Source organism: Piliocolobus tephrosceles, chromosome 18 (genome assembly GCF_002776525.5).
Source record: "Piliocolobus tephrosceles isolate RC106 chromosome 18, ASM277652v3, whole genome shotgun sequence".
In the NCBI taxonomy this organism is placed as follows: Eukaryota; Metazoa; Chordata; class Mammalia; order Primates; family Cercopithecidae; genus Piliocolobus; species Piliocolobus tephrosceles.
The window spans coordinates 2,578,142-2,596,779 of record NC_045451.1 but is presented as its reverse complement, the minus strand read 5'-3'; the positions used below and the strand labels follow the sequence as shown (position 1 = coordinate 2,596,779).

At 45.5% G+C, this 18,638-nt stretch overlaps 1 protein-coding gene across 1 annotated transcript; it reads left to right on the top strand.

The window, feature by feature from the left end:
- Window positions 1-256: 256 nt before the first annotated feature.
- GALR1 (galanin receptor 1) lies at window positions 257-18,142 on the top strand. Its single transcript, XM_023224765.2, has 3 exons — window positions 257-927; window positions 5,764-5,829; window positions 17,822-18,142. The coding sequence occupies exons 1-3, from the start codon at window positions 262-264 to the stop codon at window positions 18,137-18,139; spliced, it is 1,050 nt and encodes a 349-aa protein (XP_023080533.1). The 5' UTR covers window positions 257-261; the 3' UTR covers window positions 18,140-18,142.
- Window positions 18,143-18,638: the final 496 nt, after the last annotated feature.

The following is an 18,638-nucleotide window of genomic DNA, read 5'->3' as shown; positions in this document are numbered from 1 at the left end:
CCCTTCCCGAGAAGGTCCGGCTCCAGGCTCCCGTCCACACCCTCTCTCAGAAGGTCGCGGCGCAAAGACGGTGCCTTCAGGCACGGCCGCCCAATCCCCGCGCCCGCTGGCGTGGGCCTCAGGGGAAGCTCAGACTCCTAAACTCGCGCTCTCCGTGCTCTGCGCCGGGACTACCGACCACCCCCGGCGCCTACTTTCCCGCCAGGCACCCGCCCTCCCTCCCCGCGCGCCCCGCCGCTCGCCCAGGCAGCCCCGCGGGCCATGGAGCTGGCGGTCGGGAACCTCAGCGAGGGCAACGCGAGCTGGCCGGAGACCTTAGCCCCGGAGCCCGGGCCGCTGTTCGGCATCGGCGTGGAGAACTTCGTCACGCTGGTGGTGTTCGGCCTGATCTTCGCGCTGGGCGTGCTGGGCAACAGCCTAGTGATCACAGTGCTGGCGCGCAGCAAGCCGGGCAAGCCGCGGAGCACCACCAACCTGTTCATCCTCAACCTGAGCATCGCCGACCTGGCCTACCTGCTCTTCTGCATCCCCTTCCAGGCCACGGTGTACGCGCTGCCCACCTGGGTGCTGGGCGCCTTCATCTGCAAGTTCATACACTACTTCTTCACCGTGTCCATGCTGGTCAGCATCTTCACCCTGGCCGCGATGTCCGTGGACCGCTACGTGGCCATCGTGCACTCGCGGCGCTCCTCCTCCCTCAGGGTGTCCCGCAACGCGCTGCTGGGCGTAAGCTGCATCTGGGCGCTGTCCATCGCCATGGCCTCGCCCGTGGCCTACCACCAGGGCCTCTTCCAGCCGCGCGCCAGCAACCAGACTTTCTGCTGGGAGCAGTGGCCTGACCCTCGCCACAAGAAGGCCTATGTGGTGTGCACCTTCGTCTTCGGCTACCTGCTGCCGCTCCTGCTCATCTGCTTCTGCTATGCAAAGGTGCACTGCGGGCGCCGGGCCGAGACGCGCGAGGGAGGGTGGGGGGCCCGGGGGTCCCAGTGTCCCGCGGCCCTGCTGGAGCCTTGGCGGCAGCCGGGCCCCAGTGGCCTCCACCCCGCCAGTGCTGGGGCGGATCTGTGCGGGAAGGCTCCCTGGCCGCTGCTGGAGCTTGCCATTGGCTCGCGCAGGAAAGTTACTTGGAGTCTGAGAGATGCTGGGGAAAGTTTGCAGCTCACTTCGCAGGGTCTGGTAGAACAAGTTTCTCCTCCCCTCCCCCTCCTCGCCCCTGCGGCGCTTCAAAGCCCCAGGTTGCCCGGGCGGTAGGCGGGCGCTGCCGCCTCCTTCCCGGTACCGCAAACCCCGCTCGGTTCCAGCAACTCTTCAACCAGATCAGCTGCGCGGGGAGGTTACCGCCGCGGCGCTGTGGGACCCGAACCAGAGCGCGGACCTTTTGCAAGGGCGACGGGTCCCCACCGCTCCCTCCCGGGCTCTCAGCTGGCCGTCGGGGGGACTCGCGGGGCGGCCCCTCTCCCCCAGGGTGCGCAGTTTGCCCTCGCTCCGAAGGCTTTGCGCACACCGGGCTCTCTGAAGCCACTGCTCCCGGGGACAGAGCGCTGAATTTTATTTTATTCTGAAGCTTAGCTTTATAAAACGGTGTTTCTTTACAGAGTCCTGACCGCAGGCTCCAGGAACTTGGAATGGAATGGACTCGAGCTTTCGGCTTCCCCATTTCAATCCCTTTTAGAAAGGTCTCCTGAACAGGGTGAAGTGGTTGAGGCGGCGGATCTTCACCCTAACTGTAGCAGAGGCACCGTCCACGCGTGTGGGAGATCGTTTTTCTCTTTGTACAGCCGGGCAGAGCTCAGAACTCACGTTCTTTTTCATTACGTCCACAAGTGTTTGAAGACTTTATACTGATCAAAACGGCTTCAGCCTTTGACACACGTGTTTCTATTTGCGTAAACCGGAGCTTATTTTAATAATCAGGTGATGGCGATTCACGCCAGTGTGCGCAGCCTCCTCGCTCCAGAGCATGGCCATTTGAAATACAGCTGTTACCAGGTTCCACCTGACTTCACCTGTCTCTCATGTTTCAATAAGGCTGTGACTATATGACCACAAATAACCTGACTAGGTAGAACTATCACTTTTAATACTCAATTCACAAGGTATTTTTATCAACAAAAGTGTTTAATATAAGCCACCTGTTTCCCCCACCTAGTTCATCTATGTAGATTGTGTCTATTTTGAATAATAATATTGCTGGATATTATCTGAACGGCCTGCACCAAAAGGTTAAATATAAAGAAATATAGTAGTACTTTGGCAGGCCGAGGCAGGTGGATCACCTGAGGTCAGGAATTTGAGACCAGCCTGACCAACAAGGTAAAACCCCGACTCTACTATAAATACAAAAATTAGCCGGATGTGGGGGTGGGCCCCTGTAGTCCCAGCTACTCCGGAGGCTGAGACTGGAGAATTGTTTGAACCCAGGTGATTGAGGGTGCAGTGAGCTGAAATCGTGCCACTGAACTCCAGCCTGGGTGACGATGGAGCGAGACTCCGTTTCAAAACAACAGCAACAACAACGACACCACCACCACCACCAATATAGTAGCAGTAAGGGAATTTGGAAAAGAACTCTAGCTTAGCTATTTGGAAAATGGCTGGTTTATTAATGTGGTCTTCTGCAAATGCTAAACAAAGGCTATCTTACATAACACAATCATCTGATATATGCACCATCTCATTTAATTTGCACAACTCTGGCTTGGAGCGATTTTATTATTTACCCATATTTTATTACTTAAGGAAAAAGAGCTTTGGAAAGGAACACCTGACCCAGATTATGAAGCTGGTGAATGATTCAGGAAGGAAGGAAGGATTTTAACACAGGGATTCCCAGTCTTCTGAGGACAGGACAGTTGGTGAGGCCTTGAGGACATTGAAGTCTGAGATTGGGAATCTTACAATTTATGGCTGTTAAGTTCCTAATTATTGCAGTAGAACTTCCTTATTTCCCCAAAGCCTTTAGGGAGAAGAACTAAAATCTTACTGGAAATGACAAAGTAAGCTTTTAGGAATAAATTAGGCTACATTTCTGTCATTTGCGAGTCTATAGAAGTCCCACAGAAGGGCAATGTTTAAAAAATAGTTTTTAAAAAAAATTTTAATGAATACATGATCATTTGGATTTTTTATATGGAAATAGTTTGCTCCTAAGCATAACTGGAAAAATATTTTGAATTCAGCATAATATTTACAAGTTAATTTCAGGGCTGTCATGGATAGGTGGAGATCTAAGTTATTTCAAGTTGCTTTTCTTTGGCTCAGGCATTAGGTGTGCACCATCCTGTTAAGGATTTTGCTACTTGAGTATTGGTTTCAGGATTTGCTATTCCTCCAAACCCCAGGTCTGTTGGATAGCCTGAAAAAAACACAGATGGCTAAAAGGGAACCTGAGGTTATGATGCTTTAAATAAACAAAGAAACTTAAGACAATTGCATTGCAGAGTTGCCTTTTGCCTCCAAATTCTTACAAGTTTGTAAGGGAACAGTCTTTTGCACCAGTTTCTGGGAAACCCATCGAACACGTGGGCGGGTGGATGAGTTGAAGTGGTCCGCCCAGTGCCCCCGGAAGAACCCTCCCCTCTGCTGCTGTGGAGCTGTTCTTCACCAGGACTGTGCCCCTCACTCACTTTCCTTAGAGTGAATTAGTGTCCAGAACCTCCTTGGTCTACCATGAGGATAAACTCAACGGGCTCACCCGACTAAGTTACTCTGAATCCCCAGGATGTGTCCAGCAGGACCTGGGTTTGGTTTGAGCTAGCACCTTCCTGTGCACACTCAGAAATTTACAGACTCACCAAGAGACCCCAGTATGTTATTATCACTCTCTTCTTAAACCTCATCATACCCTATCATGATATCTACATTCTTCCTCCTTTGCTGACAAGACCTTAAATGGTGCATCATGATACATCATTCTGTGCTCATACTGTGAGCTATTGAAGAGAAACAGAGCTGATAAAAATATACTTGAGTATTTTCTCCATTGACCATTCAACAGCATTCAGCATTTTTAGGTATTTTGAAGTGGCTGAGCTGTGATCCAAATTTCTTTTTGGAAGGAACAAATGGAGCTCAGCAGCGTTATGAAGCTGGTCACATGTGGATGTTTTGTTGTGATTTGTCCAGGTGTCCCTCTCTGATTTTGCTTGTGCAGCCTCTCCTCTGGTCTCTCCTGTGTCCTCAGTGACCAGTGTTGTCCTGCGGTTTCCCGTTGGGAAGGCTGCCACTGTGCCATCTAGGTGGTCCTGTCCTCTTGGGCAGGGTCCTGCCTCCTCCAGCCCTTTCCTTCCTCTTTGAAACATTCTCATTTGCTCCTGCAAGAAAGCCCTGTTCTGTCGATACCTTGCATTCAGGTTTTGGTACTCTCGTTTCTGCTGGTAGAACAGTAAACCAACACCTTGTCAATATATTGAGTGTTTTCCCAAATGTCCTGCGGCAAGTAAACACTTGTTTTGTTGCGGATGTTGCTGAGTCATTTCAGGAAGTGGGAAGCATTTCAGTAGGGGAGAGAATTTGAGGTCAGAAATTCATACCCCTGTGATGGCTGCTTCTTCACCTGCATAGGGCCTGGGCAGCTGGTAAATACATCCTGTGGCTTCCGAGTAGGGTGTGACTAATTGCTCTGAAAGTGCCTCCTCTGGCTGAATGGAGCAGGCTTTTGCAATAAGTTCAATTTGATTAAATTATTTCCATGCTACAGGGAACAAAGAACTGGTTGGAACATGGCTTCTGGTTCCTTGAGAGACTTCTCAGCAATCTACAGACGATCTAAAGCACTTAGCCTGGGGCTCAATTTTCTCTAGATTTTCCCTTACATGGGATATAGCAATGAACTTAAGTAACAGTTCTGCAGGCTTGGCAATGTCGTCTAAGACCAAATATATGCTGGAAATTCCTATATCGAAAACCCCACATTTTCATATCATTTCTCCTGAGTATTACACTGGCAAGAAAAGACACAAATAGCTTTTTTAATTAAGGGAGCCAGTGTGTCTCAAGGAGATTCCCTGACAGGGACATTAATTGTAAAACCTTTGCAAAAATGTTCTGTAAATCATCGGTGATGCTGAATCCCCAGTAAGTTGTCTAAAAGCACAGCACAGTGGTAGGATTTGAATAAAGAATGAAAGGAAGCCTGACAGGTGGTGATTTGCTGTAAGGAGAATTGCAGTGGAGGCAGCCCGTAAGAGGAAGAAGAAAGAATATTTTGGCACAAAAACTGGCGATATTTGGGTGGGCTGCGCTGAAGAAAGGTCTGATGATATTATCTTCATTTGTTTACTTGCCTCCTTTCCCCATCAGATGGTGAATTTCGGAAGGGCAAATCTCTAGTTTTTTGATGCATCCAGGATCTAACATTGTGCCTGACATGTAGTAGGGACCTGGTGTTTGTTAATATATGGGGTCCCGGAAGAAACCAAGGCAGATAATAGACTAATAAGCTTGCATGAGTGGGTCATGGCATGGCTGTTTCTGGGCAAAACCCCAGAGCTCCATGTGCTGGGCATTCTCTCCAAATAGGTGCTATGGCTGTGAACTTGTCTGGCTGTGCATCAGCCTTCCCGGCATGCTCATAAATGTTAGAAAAGAATGTATTTGGCAACTCACATTCATTGTTACTTAATCACCTAATTTGAGTTTTTATTTTAATGATCTTGTAAATAGTGATGCTACCATTTCAGCATGTTAATAATTGTTAATGCAACATACGCAGTGGGTTGTGAGAGGTGAGGCAAACTGATTTCATTAGTCTGTGTCTTTCAGGTTCTTAATCATTTGCATAAAAAGTTGAAGAACATGTCAAAGAAGTCTGAAGCATCCAAGAAAAAGGTAATGATCACAAATATATATATATATATATATATGTTACTTTTCAGAGCTTAGTTTATCTTTATTTTTACTTGCCCTCATGTCTACCCAAAGCCTGTAACATTTAGGACCCTTGGTGTGGCTGAGGAGGTTTGAGATGAGCCTCCCACCGTTAGGATGGGAATGGAGGGTCAGCCTTGGCCAGGGCATTGCGGGTCACTCTGTGCTGCATTCAAACTTAGCTGAAGATCTGGGGAGGCGAGGAAATGCGGATTCTGCTGATCCTGCGCCTCACTGAGAGGTGTGCTTGGGGTGACTGAGACAGAGTGCAGAGTGCAGAGTTGCTGACATGCACACTTCGAGGGAAAGTGTAGTAATTTTGTTGTATGTTTACAATCTGATGTGATTCCAAAAAGCCCAGGTTTGGTTCTCGTTTAAGACAACGTCATTATAATCCCTCCCTAAAGCTGCCAGGGCACTGGGTCGTCCTTGCCTCTTTCACCCACATGTGCTGACTCTGAGCCTGCGGGTAAAGACTGAAGAGTGGACGAGGCTGAAAGCTGATTCCCCCCGTTGCTAACTGACTTTCTCATGCCCCACCCTGACTTAAACAAGCTTCTCCTGAGTAGTATCACAGCGTCAAACTTACCGATGGTCATGACATTCTACATTTTGAGGAAAAACTATTTCACAGATCCAGATTAAATTAACTTTTACTCAGAAAATATCTATATAACTTCTAATTTTAGGAAGTAGAATGAGATTATTAGGCAATGTGATTAAGGAGTAGGAGGTTATAACCGGACGTTTTAACCGAAAAGTGTAGTAATAACATCTTAAAATACCTTGTTTTTTTCCTTATAAGTATTTATTATGATCAATGACATATATAACTTATTGAAATTAGAGTTTAGATCATACTTAATCATGTTTACTTAAAAATTCTACTTGGATAAAGGACAGCTCTTCCTGACTTTCCTTGTTGATCAACAGTAATGTGGCTAAAAGGCCATCTGACAGTCCAGAGTCGAAACCAGTGGTAGAGAATTGGTTATAGAGCACAAACATTAAGACCTTTTTTCTTTTTTCTGGCAGCAAAAAAGTAGCTTATATTAGAAATGCAATCAGACGGTTTTTAGAATAACCACCTAAGAATACAAGGTGCAATATAAGTAACAAGACCATGTTATGGCTTTATTCCATTGATTCTTTCTTACATCTGAACCATTATGATGAGTATTTCATTTTAGGCATCTAGGCCCCTCATTAGAGCAGCTGACCAAGTGATAAGTTAAATGAATGGAATAAACCCTGAAAGTTGCTGCTTTCCTCCTTTGTTTTTAGTGATGTGCTGTTATGGTAGAGATTTTCCATTTTTCTGGTATATCTATTTATTTTTCCTCTGAGCCACACTTCTTATTTCTAAGAAAATGGTTCTTTAAAGACAATTAAGGATCGTTTCTGACTTCTCCTTGGACAGTTATTTTTGGAGCACCTGCTCTGTGTAGGGCCAAGCTGACCCAGGGGATTCTAAGAGGAACTGGCTCCACCTGGAAGCCAGCGTTGTAATGGAAGAGATAAATGTGTAAGTCCCAAAGGCCTGTTCAAGGGAGCAGTGTTTGGAGCATCAGGGAAGGAAGAGATTAATTTCCCTTGGGAGGGATTGGGTTCACCAAACTTTAACCAAGAAGACATCATTGATCTGTGATAAATGTTTGTTAATGATTCAAAAGATTTTATGCTTACCAACAGAAATAAAACAAAACATTTCTTTAATATTTGCTGAATCTTACTTGTGTTGATGGTAGTTTTAGTCTCTATATTTGAAAAAGTATTAGAAATCGTGAAGGTCTCAGAGAAGAACAAAATACTTAAAAAATAGGTCTTATAAAAATGATTAGAAACGCTATTTTATTGTACAATAAAAAACCTAAAGATCAGTGATTAGTTCAGTAATTACTTTAGTTATATACACATACACATACATATATACACAAGTATTTATATTTATGTGAGTATATGCATGTATAAAACATATGTTCTTACATATATACATATACTAAATATATCTATATAAAATTATCTTTTGCTTATTCTTACCATGAGAAGGTTCTAGCATTTGAAGAAGGGATGAAGATTTTCTTTTCCACTTTCATAGCCTCTGACCCTTAACAGCCACTGAACAGATGTCAGATCTTTTTGATGTATTTAATTGCCTCCTTGTTTGCATAGAACAAATAAATGTGGTGGTGGTGGTGATGGTGGTGATCATTGTGATGGTGATGGTGGTGGTGGTGATGATGGTGGCGATTGTGATGGTGGTGGTCATAGTGGTGGTGGTGGTCATGGTGGTGGTGGTAGTGATGGTGGTGGTGATGATAGTCATTGTGGTGGTTGTGGTGATGGTGGTGGTGGTCATAGTGGCGGTGGTGTTGATGGTCATGGTGGTGATGGTGGTGATTGTGATGGTGGTGGTGATGGTGGTGATGATGATGGTCATAGTGGTGATGGTGGTGGGTGGTAGTGGTGATGATGATGGTGGTCATGGTGGTCATGGTGGTGATTGTGGTGATGGTGATGGTGGTGATCATGTGATGGTGGCGATTGTGATGGTGGTGGTGGTGATGGTGGCGATTGTGATGGTGGTGGTGGTCGTAGCGGTGATGGTGGTGGTGATGGTAGTCATGGTGGTGATGGTGGTGGTGGCAATGGTGCCAGTGGTGGTGGTGGTAATAGTGATGATGATGGTGGCGATTGTGGTGGTGATGGTGGTGATGGTGGCGATTGTGATGGTGGTGGTGATGGTGGTGATGATGATGGTCATAGTGGTGATGGTGGTGGGTGGTAGTGGTGATGATGATGGTGGTCATGGTGGTCATGGTGGTGATTGTGGTGATGGTGATGGTGGTGATCATGTGATGGTGGCGATTGTGATGGTGGTGGTGGTGATGGTGGCGATTGTGATGGTGGTGGTGGTCGTAGCGGTGATGGTGGTGGTGATGGTAGTCATGGTGGTGATGGTGGTGGTGGCGGTGGTGCCAGTGGTGGTGGTGGTAATAGTGATGATGATGGTGCGATTGTGGTGGTGATGGTGGTGATGATAATGGTGGTGGTGGTGTGTGTGTATCTAAGAAAGAGATGGGAGAGAGGAGCAGAGGAAGGGTAAGAAGAGGGAGTGGAAGCAGAAGAGTGAAGAGAAGGGAGGTGGTGGAGAGAGGGGGACAGAGGCAGGAGAGGTGAGAAAGGGGAAACGCGGGAGGGGAAGAAAGAATACATGGCAACTTCCCTGAAAACAAAGACAGGAACTGGATTGGTCCATTGTGGGTCTTTCCCCAGGTCTTGGCACAGAAAATTGCTGCTGGTGCACATGTGTTCATTTGATTAGTAATGGAAGATGTGACAGGGATTTGGATAGTTTGCTCATTTCAGCTCTACTTGTTTCCAGCCCTTTCTCTCAATGGCTAAGTAAAGTTCCCTTTGTCTGCTCTGTATCCACTTGTCTTAGTACGTTCAGGCTGCTTTAAGAAAATACCATAGCCTGGGTGGCTCATAAACAATGGAAGTTTATTTCTTGCAGTCCTGGAGTTTGGAAGTCTGAAATGAAGCTCCTGCAGATGAAGTGTTTGGTGAGGGCTGTTTTCTGGTTCATAGATGACCCCTTCTGTGTCCTCACAGAGTGGAAGGCGTGAGGCAGCTCTCTGTGCCCTCTTTCATAAGGGGACTGGTCCCATTATTCATAGGGTGGGAGGCATAAGGCAGCTCTCTAGGCCTCTTTCATAAGGGCGCCAGTCTCTGTGTCCTCATAGGGTGCGAGGCCCTTATTCATAAGGGCACTGGTCCCATTATGACTGCTCCCCCCACCTCATGACCTAATTACCACCCCAAAGCCCCACCTGTTAATACCATCACCTTGGTGATTAGGTTCCAATATATGAATTTTTTGGAGGGGGTGGGGACATAAACTTTGAGACAGTGCGGCCGTCCATACAGGGCTTTCCTGTTAAGAGTTACAACTATTATGGGGTGGGGAGATTGGCCTTTCATGATAAACATGCTCACAGTTATTCTCCATGTTTGGAGAAAGTGCAAAAGAAGAACAGGATTTCTACTGCAGAAATAAAGCGCTGGGATTGATCACATGCTTTGCTTAAACTCTGCTTTGAGTTTCTGGCTCAAAGCTGATTGGTGAAACCTTAGAAGACCTCAAAATGGGATAGACACCCTACTGGACAGTTGCGTCTTGGAGAAAATTGGATTAAACGACCTCTTGATGTCCTATCAAGCCACTGGGTTCTTTTAATGTTTGCTTTTTGTTGTTGTCGTTTCTTTGGCTTTAAGTAACTCCGTAAGCTTTTTGGCTGTCATTTATACATTTGTGAAGTTTTTTTTTCTTTTTAATCATGTTCATCTTTTAGTCACTTCTTTTCTCCCCATATGTCAAATTCCATTAGACATATTGTGAGTAAAATTCTTTAAAGAAAGAACAAACACCTCAGATGATTTGAAAAAGAGCATCTCACAATAAGAAGAGTGAGTAATATTTTTTCAGATACTTTCAGCAGAAGGAGCACAGAGAAACCAGGCTATTAAAAGACCTAAACTCAAGGGTAAGAAGAATTTGTAGAGAGATTTAGCACATAATTTTAAACAATGAATTTTTCTCCATCAGAAGATCATGTTGGGATTCTATACACTAAATAGACAAAGGAGGGAAGCACAGGGGACATGTCCGTCTGACGGAGACGGAGGACCCTGTAAGAGAGTAGAAAGAATCACATCATAAATCAATTTTAAAAATCAGCCTCGTCTTCCAGAGAGGGAGTTCTCTATGTGACTTTCTCTGCTCTGTATCCACTGGTCTTAGTCCGTTCAGGCTGCTATAAGAAAATACAACCGCCTGGGTGGCCCATAAACAATAGAAATGTATTTCTTGCAGTCCTGGAGGTTGGAAGTCTAAAATCAAGCTCCTGCAGATTCAGTGTCTGGTTACTTTCTGATGTTTCCATGGGAAAGACAGGAAGCGGCTTTTCCAGCTCTTTCTGAGGAAAGGAGATGCTTCAGCCTTAGGGGTTGATACTAAGCATTTTTTATTGCCTTTAAATTGAGGTGGGTAAGACAACTTTCTTTTTGTTACTTTTATGTAATTCATCAGTGGTTCTCCAAACACCTTCTTGAGCTCTTTTTACATTTATTTTTAGAGATGGGGTCTTGCTTTGTTGCCCAGGCTGAGGTACAGTGGTATGATTATAGCTCACTGCAGCCTCAACCTCATGGGTTCAAGAGATCCTCCCACCTCAGCCTCCTGCACAGCTGGGACTACAGGTGCACACTGCTGCACCTAAGTTATTTGAAAACACTTTTTAAAGGTGGGGACTCAGGATGTTGCCCAAGCTGGCCTAGAATGCCTGGCCTCAAGCGATCCTCCTGCCTCAGCCTCCCAAAGTGGTGGGATTACAGGCATGAGCCACTGTACCTGGCTGAGCTTTTTAAAAAGGCAGATTCCTGGGTAACTAATAACCTCTACCAATTGCTTTAAAGCTATAAGAGATGAGGTATAGCTATCTGAATTAAAAAAAAAAAAAAAAAAAAGGCTTTGCACTGGGTAAGGATGGGCATACTAACCTACTTAAATCCCAGGGTTGAAATTCGTACACATGCATTATTTTGCCAGATCTTTAACTTTGAGCTAGTCTATGCTAGGCATAAATTGTTTCCTGAGTTTGACAGTCTGGAGCAGTAGTAAATCAATAAAGATGGTTTTCCACTGGCATGGAACTTCTTGCCCCATGTCCCATCTTCTACCAGCATCCGTTGCAAGGGAAGAATGAAGACAAAACTCAGCTACTGTTTTCAACCATGCACATGGGTGTATTTGCCATATAGACATTGCTACAACTGAATTGGACTCAGTTCAAAGACAGCAGGACCAGGTGCCCAGGGCCTGCTTGCAGGGAGCTGGCTTTTAACAACCCTGAGGCCTTCAACTTCAATGGCCTGAGATGCTTGATTAACATGAAGAGAATAGTAATCCCCTGGAGATACTTACCTGGGAGGATAGTCAGTGTTGACAGGCCTTCCATTAAACTCTTTTGGGAACAATCTGAGACAAATGATGTAGTTTATGCAACACCCATTAAGCCTTCTTTCCTGATACTTATGTTGCAAACTATAATCCCATATCATTTCAAAGCTGCTGGTAAACCAAGAAAAAGAACCTGATTCTTATCCATGGCTCTAAGACTAATGGGACTAGTAAAAATTAAAAGGTAAACTTGGAATGAGTCACAGACACACAAAGTTAACAAACACTGCCAGAGAAAACACGGCCCTCCGGCCTCAGGGCACACTGCCGTTTGCCCTGTGGATGTTGATAAGGCATGGATCTTATCACTAAGCTGCTGGGATAGATTTCTGCTTTGTACTTAGTAAAAATGTCTAAAAGAATCATTTTGTGACATGGAGAGATGTTCTGATTGTCTTAGAAAGAAATGATGTTTTATATTCGATTTGTAGGTATAATTATATCTAGATTGTTTTGACTAAATCATCTGAGAATGGCATTTCTTATCCACTAATGGATAAATGGATTGATAGCAGGCATTTCCTTAATATATGTGAGCACATTATCTGTTTGCTTTGTGTGTCATGCAATAAGTGGTTTTAATATGTAAGCTTGTACCCTATAAAACCCATACTCAGATTTTTATACCTGAGTTGTTTGTCGTGTTTAAATAGATGAGGCATAGTATAGGAATCATTTCATTGGTTCATCCTATTGTCAGATGAGGAAGTTGAGGCTCAGGGAGTTTATGACATTTTGCAAAGGTCGTACAACCAGCTTATAGCATGACCAGGTGGGAACACAGACCTGCTGTCAGTCCTGGGATCTTGTGCACTCCCTGGTGCCTCTGAATAGGGAGCTTAACTCTCATCTCCTGTCTACCTCGCTGGTGGAATTTGTCCTGGTCTTGATCTGAGATCTAGCCCTCCCTCTACTGTCTCTGCCTGGATCCTGGGCACAGCTTCCTGGCTTCCAGTCCCCCTCTTTGATAAACTTCATCTCCTGTCTTACTTTGCTACCTCATGTCAATCCTTGAAAAGCTGTCATCTCATGTATTACAGTCTGGTTGTCATTTCTATTGCAGTGGGACTCCAGTTCATGGGAAGTGATAAGAAGAGTCCTTTTGGCTGGGCGTGGTGGCTCACGCCTGTAATCCCAGCACTTTGGGAGGCCGAGGCAGGTGGATCATGAGGTCAGGAGTTTGAGACTAGCCTGACCAATATGGTGAAAACCCGTCTCTACTAAAAATACAAAAATTAGCCAGCATGGTGGCACATACCTGTAATCCCAGCAACTCAGGTGGCTGAGGCAGAAGAATTGCTTGAACCTGGGAGGTGGAGGTCGCAGTGAGCTGAGATTGTGCCACTGCACTCCAGCCTGGGTGACAGAGTGAGACTCCATCTCAAAAAAAAAACAAAAACAAAAAAAAGAAGAGTCCTTTTGCCATGTAGGATTTCCCCTCCTAGCAGTGTGGAGCTGTGGTTCCCACTGCCCTGTGATAGTCCTGCAGGGTGTGAAGTCCATGCAGGACCATTGTAGGAAGGCCTGTGTCCCAAGGAAAAATCTGTGGTGGGACAATGCTGTCTCAGTCATGGAATCACTTTCCCATGTCTTAGTCTTCTCTCCATGTGAAGTTATAAGAAAAATAAGGCTCTATTTTCATTCTTTTTCTCTCGCTTTCTCTTCTTTTACCCCAACTTTTCTTCTCCCACTCATCCATTTTAGAGTATTTCTGTTTAGAAAACAGACTGGTGGCCCCAGGTGAACCCTTCACTACATCTGTATGCTGTGATGGGAAGGCCAGGGGAGGGCGACTGCTTTCCTGCTCCGTGAAACCCAGTGAGGCCTGGGAGGAGAGTGGGTATATTAGTCTGTTCTCGCATTGCTAATAAAGACATACCCAAGACTGGGTAATTTATAAAGAATAGATGTTTAATTGATTCACAGTTCCACAAGGCTGGGGAGGCCTCAGGAAACTTACAATTATGGTGGAAAAGGAAGCAAACATGTCCGTCTTCATGTGGCAGCAGGAAGGAGAAGAATGAGAGTAAAGGGTGCAAAAAGCCCCTATAAAACCATCAGATCTCATGAGAACTCATTCGCTATCATGAGAATAGCATGAAGGTAACTGCCCTCCTGATTCAGTTATCTCGTTTTGGGTTCCTGCCACCACACATGGGGATTATAGCAACTACAATTCAAGATGAGATTTGGGTGGGAACACACAGCCAAACCATGTCTTACTGTTCCTGGCCCCTCCCAAATCTTATGTCCTCACATTTCAAAACACAATCATGCCCTTCCAGCATTCCCCCAAAATCTTAACTCATTTCAGAATTAACAGTCCAAGTTCAAAGTCTCATCTGAGGCAAGTCCAGTCCCTTTTGCCTATGAGCCTTTACAATCAAAAGCAAGTACCTATTATACTTCCTATATACAGGCATTGGGGAAATACACCCATTCCAAATAGGAGAAATTGGCCAAAACAAAGGGGCTACAGGCCCCACGCAAGTCTGAAATCCAGTGGAGCAGCCAAACCTTAAAACTCCGAGGTGATCTCCTTTGACTCCATGTTTCACATCTAGGTCACACTGATACGAGAGGTGGGCTCCCGTGGCTGTGGGCGGCTCCTCCCCTGTGGCTTTGCAGGGTATAGCCCCCTTCCAGGCTGCCTTCATGGCTGATGTTGAGTGTCTATGGCTTTTCCAGGTGCAGGGTGCAAACTTTTGATGGATCTACCATTCGGGGGTCTGGAGGATGGTGGCCCTCTTCTCACAAATCCACTAGGTAATGACCCAGTGGGGACTCTGTGTGGGGGCTCTGACCCCATATTTCCATTCTGCACTGCCCTACCAGAGGTTATCCCTAAGGACTTTGCCCCTGCAGCAGACTTGTACCCGGGCATCCAAGCATTTCCATGCATCCTCTGAAATCTAAACGGAAGTTCCCCAACCTCAATTCTTGACTTCTGTGCACCTGCAGGCCCAGCCTCATGGGTAAGCTGCCAAGGCTTGGGGCTTACACCTGCTGAAGCAATGGCCTGAGCTATATGTTGGCCCCTTTTAGCCAAAGCTGGGATACAGGACACCAAGCCCCAAGACTGCACAAAGCAACAAGGCCCTGGGCTTGGACATGAAACCCTCTTTCCTCGTAGGCCTCTGGGTGTGTAATGGGAAAGGCTGCCATGAAGACCTCTGATGTGCCCTCGAAACATTTTCCCCCATTGTCTTGGTGATTAACATTTGGCTTTTCATTACTTATGCAAATTTCTGCAGCCTGCTTGAATTTCTCCTCCAAAAATGGGTTTTTCTTTTCTATTGCATAATCAGGCTGCAAATTTTCCAAACTTTTATGCTTTGCTTCCCTTGTAAACATAAGTTCCAATTCCAAACCATCTCTCTCAAGTGCAAAGTTCCACAGATCTCTAGGGCAGGGGCAAATGCCACCAGTCTCTTTGCTAAAGCATAGTAAGAGTGACCTTTACTCCAGTTCCCAAGAGGTTTCTGGTCTCCATCTGAGACTACCTTAGCCTGGACTTCATTGTCCATATCACTATCACCATTTTAGTCAAAGCCATTCAGCAGTTTCTAGGAAGTTCCAGACTTTCCCACATCTTCCTGTCTTCTCAGCCCCCCAAGGCTCTAGGGAGTTTCAGACTTTCCAACATTTTCCTGTCTTCTTCTGAGCCATCCAAACTGTTCCAGCCTCTGCCTATTACCCAGTTCCAAAGTCGCTTCCACATTTTTGGGTATCTTTACAGCAGTGCCCCACTCTCTGCAGTACCAATTTACTGTATTAGTCCATTCTCATACCGCTAGTAGAGATATACTCAAGACTGGGTAATTTATAAAGGAAAGATGTTTAATTGACTCACAGTTACACAGGGATGGGGAGGCCTCCTTACAGTCATAGCAGAAAGGGAAGCAAACACGTCCTTCTTCACATGACAGCAGGAAGGAGAAGAATGAGAGCAAAGGGTCGGGGGAAACCCCTTATAAAACCATCAGATCTCAGGAGAACTCACTATCACGACAACAGCCTGAGGGTAACTGCCCCCATGATTCAGTTACCTCTCCAGGTCCCTCCCATGACATGCGGAGATTATGGGAACGACAATTCAAGGTGAGATCTGGGTTGTCACAGCCAAACCATATCAATGGGATTGCTGCCAGCCCACACCCTGATGCTTCCCTCCCCACGTCCGAGCAGGCTCTAAAATACCACAGCCTGGACGATGTCTGAGAGAAAGAGGTTCCTTGAGTCCACACCTTTGGAAAAGAGGCTGAAAGGCGCACCTCTTATGCACTTAATGTTCCTTTTTTCCTATGAGAAGTAAACTTGCTGATAAAGTGAACAGAGAGCTGAAGTTGCCGAACAGAGGAGGCTGGGGAAGCGCTCTGTCCCTTCACGCCAGGGAACTGAGATGGAGGTTGTCTCATGGGGGCCTTTATTGCCCACCCAGCTAGCATGATGCTTCTTGAGAAGCAGCCCTGTTGTGAGCAGAGAGGGAAGTGTGGCTCATGATGACTGGAGTTTTCCCTGCACCCCAGCTGCAGAGCGCATGGGCTGGGGAGCATGTCCGCCTGACTGCCAGCCCCAACTTTGCATTCAGCTGTGAGACACTGGACATTTGCTTTTCCCCTCCTGAGTCTCAGTTTCCTTATCTACAATCTGTGAGTCATGATAGCGTCTGCTTCATAGAGTTGTAAAGGGGATTTGGTGAAATAATGCATGTGGTCCCGTCATTGGTCCACTAGTTTCGATGGCTCTGTTGTGACCATCCAGACACTAGAGGTTGTGTATGGGTTTTCAGCTACACTTGTTAAAGAACAATCTGTTTGAGAGGGAACCAACTGATCGCTTTGTATTTTATAGTTTAAAAAATATTAGACACCTTGTAATTAAAGCATTTTAATAAAATAGGTCATTGTCGTTTCTTTGAATCCAGAGACGTAGAGTTTTCAATTAATCACAAACTAAGCCACCTAGCTCTTGTCTTTCAACATGTGTGGAACAGGCGAGGTTGTCCTAAGGCTTAAGTCCAGTCCCATAGATTTGTGGCCAGTCAAGGAGGCCGTGGCCGTGCATACAGGCATGTGCTTGTTGAGCATAGGAGGTTGATGTCCTCTCCTGTTGAGATCCCTAATCAGGGATGACTTCCTCCTACCATTTGCTCAGTAGAAATCACAAAAGAAACACAAAGACCCCACCTCTGATTTCTAAGTATTTCTGATTTAGGAGCAGCAAAGGAAGAGTTAAAATGAAAAAAAGCAAAAGGGACTAATTTGGTCGGTAGACTGAAACTGAAATGAAACACATCGGTGCATCCATTAATTTGCCCTTGAATTTGCCAAAGTTTAATGAGGAGAAATAAACACCTCTGCACTTCTTGCTCATAGAGGTGACTACTTGGAGCAAAGTCCGGCACTCCTCTGCGATGCATTGCTGGTGATACAGCGGCGGTGGGTAGCATGCTTGAACACTTCTGCTGGTTTAAAAGTTACAGTCTCTAATCTTTGTACTTTTCTAGTTCCATGACTTGAAGCATTCTTCCTATAATGCATTCCACGTATATCACAAAATTATTACTATGGAAGGTAATGACAGGTCTTGGAGAAGTTATGAACAAAAGTATTATGGGGAGTGAAGGTTAACACTTAAAGCAGATGTAGTATCCATTTTTGATCTCTTGAAAATATACATAAAATTAGCTTAGGATGTATTTTAAAATGCTGGATTCTTTTTCTGTTGTAATCAATGAATTTCCCTCCTTCTTCTCCCTTGCCACCGTGGCCGCCTCCTCCTCCTCCTCCTCCTCCCCCTCCTCCTCCTCCTCACCCTCCTCCCCCCCTTTGCCTCCTCCTCCTTCTCTTCCTCCTCCTCCTTCCCCCTTCTCCTCTTCCGCCTCCTCCCCCTCCTCCTCCACCGCCTCCACCTCCTCCTGCTTTCTAGACTGCGCAGACCGTTCTGGTGGTGGTCGTGGTGTTTGGAATCTCCTGGCTGCCGCACCACATCATCCATCTGTGGGCTGAGTTTGGAGTTTTCCCGCTGACCCCGGCTTCCTTCCTCTTCAGAATCACCGCCCACTGCCTGGCGTACAGCAATTCCTCCGTGAATCCTATCATATACGCGTTTCTCTCTGAAAATTTCAGGAAGGCCTATAAGCAAGTGTTCAAGTGTCGCATTCGCAAAGATTCACATCTGAGTGATAATAAAGAAAATAAAAGTCGAATAGACACCCCACCATCAACCAATTGTACGCATGTGTGATAAAAGATACATTAGAGTATCCTTGTGGTTGAGTTTCCCTGTAAGTGGACCAGGCACAGAAACGCACAGAATGAGCTAGTGAGCAGTGCTGCACCTTGTGATCTTAACAACAATTCAAGTCATTTTAATTAAATCCCACCTGTGTTAAAGAGCACTTTGATCCATTTAGGAAGTTCCTAGGTCTAGTGCGAATTATTTTTCAATTTTATTTTAGTTCTAATGTATGTTTCAGAAACAAAAGACAATGCTGCATAGTTTTGTTCCTCTTCAGAGATGAAAGCTTAGTAGAATTCTGTAGATATGTTCAACTCTTCATGATTGAGAACTGGCCCGTCAATATGGTCAGGAATATTTGCAGTCTACATTTTAAAGCAAATTTATTTAGAAAAAAATTTTGAGCTTTACATCTTTAAGAGAAGTAATATTGTGAACTATGTATTTTAAAATATGATCATGGACACACAGTGATGAATTTTTGGCCATTTGCGTAGACACATCT